The following is a 9725-nucleotide window of genomic DNA, read 5'->3' as shown; positions in this document are numbered from 1 at the left end:
TGTGGAAGCGGCTTTAGATTCTCAGTGCTGTGCTTTAACCCGCTGCGCCACCAGGGAGGGCCCTCATGTATTTATTTTTAATAACACTCTCCCCCGTGGAATTTTAAGCTCTGAGATAGCGAGGACCCATTTTTGCACAAGAAGTAGTTTGTGTAGTATCTATTGCACAGCAGATAGTCGGTAATAAACTGCTCAATTAATGAACTTTTTCCTATTAGCATCATTCAAACAGTTAATTTGCACTCAGTTAATGTGAAGATTTTTTCCATTTCAAAAGTATAGCAGTAGGTGTTATTTATTATAAAATGTATACCTAATTAGTCAAATATAAACTGAGTTTTTTAATTTGGGTTTAACCCCTTGCCTCATAGTTTAGAAATAATTTCCTATTTTCTCCCTTCAAATGTCTGTAATGCATCACAGTTTAGCTGAACATTTCTTCTTTCTCCTCCCATCACTGTAGTCCACAAATAACACAATATGGAAAGTGGTGGTAATTAAACATATATTTAGTAAAAAAAGATCCTTTCATAATATATGTTATAATTCTTCAATGACTCCATTATAAAAGTTGAAGCTCAGCAAATGGAATTTCTTGAAGGCAAGATTATCTGTAACTCTCCACTGGGGAAGAAGGGAGAAGGAAAGGGAGAGTCAGAGGTGATTCTGGTGAGCAGTAAACATGCAAGAAAGTCCTCTGGGGGCTGTCATCACTTTACCCTGTCCTATGATATTTCTGCCTTCAGTTTTGTATGCACACATCAAGCCACAGAGGCTCAGCCTATGGACCCACGTCTATATGGCATTCTACTTAAGCAGTTTGATGGGGGTGAAGCTCTAAAACTTCCTGGATTGCAGAGGAATTTCTTTAAGAGGAATTAAAATTGGTAGAATAGTATACATTGTTCAAAAGTCAGTACTGGCTGCAATGTACGCTACTTGCATTCTTTAAAATCAACCTCATTTTCATGAGTCAATGTAAGAAAAAGTACACTGAAGAATTAACAGTGATGGGCTGCTAATAGGTATGGGATTTCTTTTTTGCATGAGGGAAATGTTCAGGAGTTAGTGGTTATGGCTGCACAGTATAATGAGTATACTAAAAACCATTGAATTGTACATTTAAAATCAGAAATTTTATGTGAATCATTAGTATTTTTGCTTCTGCTTTCCCCTTTCTCTAATCACCATGCTTCTTTTTATCCCATCTCCAGTTTCACCCAATATTGTTTGCTAAATAACAGGAGGCATTACAAACACAAAAATACAAAGAATCCTAAAAATAAGAACATTCTAAATCAGCCCAGGGCATTCCTCCACCACTCTAATCTGTCACAAACTTGCATCTCCTGACCTCCCGCCTCCAAGCCCCCCACCCCCAAGATATGACGATTACTGGCTTCTATTCTTTGAGATCCTCCTGCACCAAGTCAACAGGGATTTGATTCAAAAAGCAAAGTACATTTTTAAAAATCAAATTAGATTGTTCAGCTCTGAATTGATACTGGGTTCAGATTCTGCTAGTTTGCAGGAAGTACTGAAAGTTGAATTTCGGTTCAAAACCACACACAAAAAGGGTCTATTCTCAGAACCTGCAATAATGTCGTCTCTACTTCAAGTTTCACGACATCCTCCCCTTGCTCCAGTCACCCTGTCATTTTCCATTTTCTCTGTCACTCTCAGGCCTTCGCACGTGCCAGCCCCTCTGCTCAGAACACTGCTCTCCCCTTTGCCAAATTGATTGCCCTTCATCTTTCAGATTTTCCAGACCAAGTCAAAATATTGAGGGAGTTTATTAAGGGAGTTTTCCAGGCACGCGTCTTGCCGGTGAAACACATTTATTAGACGTGAAAGAGTGTATGTATCTCCGCAGAAGAGGTTCTTGGGCACCCTAGAAGTGACTGCATTTTCAAAACTTTCATGGGAATCTTGGGCAAGTTAGAGACAGAGCTGCGAGACACAGGTACAGGTTTTCTCCGGTGCGCGCTCGCGCCCTCGATGAAAGGAGATTGCTGGACCAAAGGGACAAATGGGCGCACGGTGACTAGGCGAGCCAGGAGAGGGCCCCTGCTTCCTTCCCTCCCAGGCTTGCTGTTCCCCGAGCTCGAAAGGGAGTCGCCCCAGCGAGCTTCGCTTCCCCACCCACACCCCATGCGCCACCCTGCGCCCCTGGACACTCACCGTCGGCCCGCACCGAGGAGCGCGGCACAGCCAGCAGGAGCAGCGCGGACATCCAGAGCCAGGCACCTGGGCCGAGGCCCTCAGCAGCCATGGTCGGGCGTCCACGGGCCGGCGGGCTCGAGGGAGGGCGCTGGCTGCACTGGGGGCTGCCCGGCACTGCCCTGCCGGCGCCACCGGTCGTGGGCGCCGCGCTCTGCTCGCGGGTCGCAGGCTTCGCGCCCAGCTGGCGGAGAGGGAGGAGCGCGGAGAGTCTGGGGAGGTCGGGGACACCAGAGACCCAGCGCTGGGGCCCCGAAGTCCCGGGGGCCTGGCCCTTGGCGCCGGAGAGGCGGCTGTAGCCGGGCTCCGCCTTCGTGCTGGGCACCTGGAGTCCTCGGTGCCAAAAGAGGCTGCGCCGGACCGCGAGCTCTCTCGGTGCACCGCCGAGGCGGAGGGTGAGGGCGCGGGGAGGCGGGCTGGCTGCTAGAGCCAGAGCCCGCGGGAGGGAACCCCGCCTGCCAAGGGGACCCTTTGCAAAAGGGTGACGCAGTCTGAGAGGCAGAGCCCCTCCGGGAGGGCCCTTAAACAAACAGATGCCTAAGTCTGTCCTCTGTCGCATGACTTTCCAGCTGGCGTCCTTCTGATACAGGAGGAACATTTTTATGAAAAAGAAGACTTTCACTTGCTGGCGTCTAAGAAGTGAAGCGCCCACAGTAGCGAGCTTCCTCTACCCTAAAAGCAGAACTCGAAAATCACTCAGAGAGGGATTATCTTGGAGAAGCCAACTTCTCTGCTGTAACATTTCTGACAGAACACCGACCGCGCTGGCGGGTGTCGGCATTATCGGGTCTCCCAAATCAGGGCTCCTTGCCTGGGCTCCTCTTGCTTCTTTCAGTCTCTGCTGGGGAGCGACACCTTAAATAAGTGTCCCAGTGAATTCTGCTGCAGGGGTCCCTGCCCTGAACTAAAATCTGTCTTCCAGATCACTGCCTGCCCATCACCTAGAATCAGCACTATTCAGTGGAGGAAGAAGAATTTATATTCTTCATCTGGGAAGTAGTAAAGACCAGCATTGTCATAGGTGGGGTTCAGGGGGCACTGTACCTTTGACAACCCCCCTCCATCTTTATCAATAGTAGATATCAATAAATCTTTATCACAGTAGACATAAAAAAAATGTGCCACAGTAGACATAAAAAAAATGTGCCACTCACAGTAGACATAAAAAAAATGTGCCCCTGAGCAGGATTCTGAAAGAGGCTAGTCTGTCCTTAAAATGCTCACACTTAAAACATATTTAAGGAAAACTGAACAAATGATTGGTGCTAAGGGAACACATGATGGTCCCCGGACATTGAGTTAGGACAGAAACATGGGAAGATCACCTAGTCTTTTGACTGGGATTTGAACTCTATATGATTTACCACAGGTGTCACTTTTGAGCTTACCTAGTTTTTGAAGGGCACCAAAAGTGATTTCTTCTTCCCAGATGTCAGCTACAAGACTGGTACTAATGATTAATCCCCTCGTGACATAAATTTTTGCTTTCATTTAGTTTTATTTTTTAAACTTCTTTTTTTTTAAGATTTATTTATTTATTTATTTATTCATATGGAACTGGGGTACAGGCCAGAGATGTGGAGGGTGAGAGGATTCACCAGAGACAGAGTGGGGACTAGAACAGGCAGATCGACGAAGTACACTGCTGAGGGGAGCAGCAGGCGGGTCAGGAGAGGTCTGCCGCGCCATGTGGATCTCCTCCGGGGCAGTCGGGAATCTAACTCATGCAGAAGTGGCTTTAGCTTCTTAGTGCTGTGCTTTAACCCGCTGCGTCACCAGGGAGGACCCTAAACTTCTTCTTAAATTGAAGTAATGTTTGTTTGCAACACTCTGGTTTAGGAGTGCAGACCAACATCTTTTCAAATGTCTGTTACCACACCACACCCATCACTCAAGGATACTGTTAATACTGTCCATTTAGACTCCTCTAACCTTTGCTCCCACACTTCTTCCCCTCTGATCGTCTCAATTCTGTATTCAGAACCCAAGAGTTTAAATTTTACTTTTATAATACAAATAGTCTAGGGTATTATATGCAGTGAGACCTGCCAATAATTCACATGTAAATGTAAATTAATTTTCTTAGCTGCTTCTCTAACAGCTATCTGGTAACCTAAGGAGTGATATTTCACATGTCTGAGCCGGAGGGGACATTTCAAGCCTCATTGTTGCTGAGAATGGAGAGGACATTTTCAGAAGGCATCTGACTCACGGAGGAGATGCGCCTAGTAATGTTTTTAGACTAGGCAGTTACTTGGTACTACCTAGTCCTGATGAGATTTAAAATGTCTTTATTTAGATTTATCTTGGTCTGTCCTAGTTTGAGGAGGTAGTTTGCCCTAAATGTTTAATTGATACAACTTCCTTAGAAAAATCTCATATATAGTTAAATATATACCACCCCAGTGACACAAAAATTCCATTCCAAGTTGTATATTCAATGGAAACAAAAACATTTATCTAGAAAGATTTGTTTATGGATTTTACGGAGCTTTATTTATAATGATTAAAAGAAGCAACACAATTATCACCAGCAGTTGAATAGCAAATGGTGCCATGTTCACACGAAGAATCCTACTATACACAAAAGGAATGAGTCACTTACACTTAATAACAGGGGTGAATCTCAGAAATCTTATGCTGAGTGAAAGAAACCTTACTGAAGGTCATGTGGTATGATTCCATTTACATTATAGACTGAAAAAAAAAATCTCAGTAATAATGACAATCAGACAAGGAGTTTATTAGGTCATCGAAGTGAGAAGTCGAACCTGCAAATAGCCTGACAGATTTTGTTCTGCGAGAGATGCTCTGCCAGTCACAAGTTTAAGTGAAATTACAAAACTTAGGAAAGAAGAGAATCATCATTTTCTTATGTCAAGGGGTGAAGTGACCAAGCAATACATTAATTTTTGACAAGGATTTCTGGTTTTCACTTGTAGGCTCTCACTTGAGCCTACAAATGTCAAACTTTCTTCATTATTTGAACTCAAAGACTGTAGATGTAAGGTCCCCACCAACCCAGATGTGTGAAATCTCATCTATCCATCTGTCTCTCTATCTGTCTGTCTATCAAGATGACATGTACTGGCATGGGGATGTGTTGGAGGGGATATAAGACTTCAGGATAGTAAACTTTATCTTTACTCTCCTTAAAAGATTCTTGATTATATACTTGCTTTATCCTTCTTTAACTGCCTTCTGCTGGCACTGGACCTGATTTCATTTCCCCACAGGCAGGTATATGGACTTTTTGGCATGACCTCTTCACAGAACAGGGCCATACAATTCTGATTCTGTTCTCAGCTGGGACATTGAACTTCCTTTCAGCCAGTCAGACTGAGGAGCAGGATTCCAAAATGCCCTTTTGCTTCTCAATATGATTATTTCAGAAAGGGCAAAACCAATCCATGGGGCAAACTATCAACATAGTGGTTATCTCTTAGAGGGTGTGAAAGCAAAGCACTTCTGCCTTAATGGGAATGTTCCAGATCATGGTGAGAGGATGCAAAACCTCCCAAAACTGTATAATCAACATCTGTGTATGTCCCTGAATGTTGTTTATACTTCAACAACATATTTCAACATTAATATATTCAGTCCTTGCCCTAAAGAATAAATAGGCTTAAGAGAGGAGCATTTAATAAAAGGGCCACATTCAGAGATGTGGGGAGGGTTGAGAGACCCATTAAGGGATTTATAGGTCTTGGGACTACCAAGTGGCAGGACCTTGGCCACTCAGAGGCCTGACAGCAGGAGGGGAGTTTGAGCTGTTATTATAAAAATCCAGCAAGAGCTCTGGTCCTGAAAGCAGCCCTGGAAAGGGCAGAAGACATAAGAAGAGGAATAAAATTACTACCAATGGCCTGGCAGGGAGAGAGTGGGAAGAAATATCTCAATCTCTATTTCCTTCTATCCTTCTATTTCCTCCTGGTGCCTCCTATTGGCTGACACTTTGAGACTTCACCTTTCCACCAATCCTCCTGCTTCTGGGTAATGGGGCGTGTAGTAAAACTCTTTAGGATCCAAACTGCCCGTTCATGAGATCAGAGAAGTTTTCAGATCACATGGCATCTGTGATCAAGCAGTGCATCTCTATCGGGGCCTGGTAGCCAGGTAGGAACTGCTTCTCAGGTATAGAAAAGTTGATCCTATCCTAAAGCTCCAGGGTCTGCTCTGCAGGTGTACTGGTCAGCTTGCGCACACTCCTACGGGTGTGTCTTTCACAAGCATGTGAAGTGCAGGCATACTTCATTTTATTGTGTTTTGCTTTAGCGTGCTTTGCAGACACAGTGTTTCATTTTTACAAATTGAAGGTTTGTGGCAACCTGCGTTAAGCAAATCATTTGGTGCCATTTTCCCAACAGCCGGGCTCACTTTTATCTTTGTCTGATTCATATTTTTTTAATAACACTGTTTTTCTAGACTTAATGTTATATCATACTTAATAGACTACCATATAACATAACTTTTATAGGCACCAGGAAATCAAAGAGTTTGTGTCGCTGGCCTTCTTTTGATATTTGCTTTCTCACGGTGGTCTGGAACTGACCCCACAATATTGACAAGGTATGTCTGCCCATATTGTGTTGTTGCTTAAGTGGGGAGGCAGTTTGAACTGCTGCCTGGATGTTGTGGGGTTCCTATTGTTGTGGACTGCTTTTAGAGCTGAAAGCCTTCTGGGTTTCCTCATAGCGAATGACCCTCCACAGTTAGTCATGGTGGCAGTACATGGATGTCAATCTGTCTCTAGATAGAGGCCTGACATAAATCAGTGAAAGTGTGCTGCAGTCCTTCCTCAGATGTGACAAACTGCTTCTGGTTATTTTTGCTGATGGATTAAAAGCAAACCATTTCTGGGCCCTCCCTGGTGGCAAGTGGGTTAGGACGCAGCACTGCAAGCTGGCCGCAGCTGCTTCAGTGGGAGTTTGATCCCTGACCCCAGAGGTGCCCCACATGGCTCAGCAGACCGCTCCTGACCCACCTACTGCTCCCCTCAGCACTGTACTTTGTTGATGTGCCTGTTCTGCTCCCTGCTCTGACTCTGGTGAATCCTCTCACTGCCCCTGCACCTCTGGCTTTTACCCCAGTTCTGTATGCATAAATAAATAAATCTTTAAAACAACAACAAACCATTTCCACCAGTCACTTCTTTTCTGTGCAGCAAGTGCTCCAAGACCACCTGAAACTACAGAGACTGTTGAACCTATATGTACTATGTTTTTCCTTACACATGCATACTTCTGATAAAGCTGACTTTATAAATAAGGCACCATGGAAATTAGCAATACCTAATAATAAATTAGAACAGTATATTGTACTACAGGCTATATGTTCACAGCCACTGCCTGTCACTCGGTGTATTAGGCAGCTTTTCAGTGGTCTATAAGGGGAATAAAGATACCAGTTAGCAGGTCATCAGGAAAAGTGGGGTGTGAGAGGTTAGATTAACTTGAAGTATCTGCAGAAAATAGAGACTGAGGATTCTCTTTTGATATCCTGGTATGTAGTTACATAGAATGAGCCTGCACCATGGAGTGCCCCCTTTTTTTTTTTTTAAGGATTTATTTATTTACGTATACAGAACTGGAGTACAGGCCAGAGGTGCAGGGATAGTGAGAGGATTCACCAGAGACAGAGTGGGGAGCAGACAGGCAGATTGACAAAGTACAATGCTGAGGGGAGCAGCGGGTAGGTCAGGAGAGGTCTGCCGTGCCATGTGGTCACCTCCAGGGCAGGGGATTGAACTCATGCTGAAGTGGCGTTAGCTTCTTAGTGTTGTGCTTTAACCCACTGTGCCACCAGGGAGGGCCAGGAGTGTTCATTTATTATGTGGTGTAAATCTATAACTATTTAGTTATTTTATTGGGTGACTTTTTATGTTGCAATAAACTCTTTTGGTGGCAATGAGTTTAAGAAAGAAAATGCATATTTAATAAAAAGTTAAGTACTATATTTCCACCTCTCATATAGTTCATAATAAACATCGAAGTTACCCAAAATATTTCTTAACATTTACCATTCATCATGGGCTAAGGGACATCACTGACAACAGGAAACTCAGAATATTTGAATCTGCTGAAGAGGCATTAACAACCCTTTCAAAAGTGGCAGTTATTTTAAGAACATGGCTTAAAGACAGTATTTTAACATGTGCAATGCAGAAGGTCTATTTACATATTCTTAAAAACATCACTTTTCAATTAGATCAAAGGACTGTTCTAAATTAATTTCATTCATTTTTTTATTTTAAGTTTTCCTCTGCACATGTGTTGAGTCCATTAGTTTTACCCAGTGTCATCAGATACTTTAAATCTGATGACTTTTACTTTTTAAGTTTTAAAGAAAATCAGTTAATTTCAAGAATAGTCCAATTTTTTTCATCCATCATGAAATTAAGATAACTCTTTTAGAAGCTCATTCTGTCAGAGAAGAATCGTGTAACATTATTTAAAGGATATTTTATTTTTTTCTGAATAGCACACAAATATAAGTTTATGGTAAACTAACACTTACACTAAACTAAACTTCTGGATGTTTCTTAAATTCTTAAATGAACTGCAATATATGTATAATTCATAATTTCAAGAAAGCTGAGATAATCTATAATAATAGGAAATTTTTTTTGTCTTCTTTATTTGATGGTGTTTCTTCTCCCTTCTCCTTACTCTATCTTTTTCTTATTTCCTAATTTGAATATGCTGAGTATCATGGAACACTCTTTCTTTTTTCTCCCCTATTTTCTATCCTTTTATCTTCCAATTATACTTTCTGGGAGATTTTCTTAATTTGACTTTCAAGATGGTTGATTGAGTTTTTCATTTCAAGATCATCTTTTAATTTTCAAGAAGCTTTTTCTTTTACTCTAAATATTTCTTTTCTTTCTTGTAACTATACCCTATTCTATGTTTTTTGAGAATAGTATCTTCTCTCATCTCTGTCAGGATAATAACGTTGTTTTTGAAGTTATTCTGTTCCCCATTGTTTGTCTCTTCTGGGTTGTTCCTCTTCCCCTTGTCATACTTAGGTCCCTAGCTGTCATGTCAGTTTTCCTCAGCTATGTGGAGACCCTGCCTTGATCAGGCGTCACCATAAGAGGCCATGAAAGAGAATTGAGCCGGGACAGCATCGCCACACAGAAGGCCTCGGAGTCATAAGTGTCCTTCTCACGGTAGGCAGTTAGGTAATTTTTCTCTCTGCTCCCGGCTGTGTACTGACCTGGGCCGGCCAGCTTCAGAAGACCTCCACCCCCGGAGAGGTCACCACCTGTACAATGATCCGTGCGGACACCTAGGTGCAATGCCCAGAACTGCTGAACTAGCGATCCTCCCGCGTCAACCTCCCAAATAGCAGGGATTACAGGCGCGTGCCACTGCGCCCAGCTGCAGTTAGGTAATTTTTCTTTTTTGTTTTAAAGATTTATTTATTTGTACATAAAGAACTGGGGTACAGGCCAGAGGCTCAAGGGTGGCGAGAGGCTTCACCAGAGACAGAGTGGGGAGCAG

At 43.1% G+C, this 9725-nt stretch overlaps 1 protein-coding gene across 1 annotated transcript in view; it reads right to left on the bottom strand.

Moving 5' to 3' along the window:
- SUSD5 (sushi domain containing 5) overlaps positions 1-3001 on the bottom strand; it is a 36895-nt gene extending 33894 nt beyond the window's left edge. The window contains 3 exon segments of the mRNA XM_004676639.1: positions 2182-2277; positions 2280-2643; positions 2981-3001. Coding sequence (XP_004676696.1) covers positions 2182-2277; positions 2280-2643; positions 2981-3001 — 481 coding nt within the window.
- Between the last annotated feature and the right edge of the window lie 6724 nt (positions 3002-9725).

The sequence above is a fragment of the Condylura cristata genome, unplaced genomic scaffold, assembly GCF_000260355.1.
Source record: "Condylura cristata isolate star-nosed mole 26May11 unplaced genomic scaffold, ConCri1.0 scaffold00004, whole genome shotgun sequence".
NCBI lineage: Eukaryota > Metazoa > Chordata > Mammalia > Eulipotyphla > Talpidae > Condylura > Condylura cristata.
This window is presented reverse-complemented; position numbering and strand designations above follow the sequence as displayed.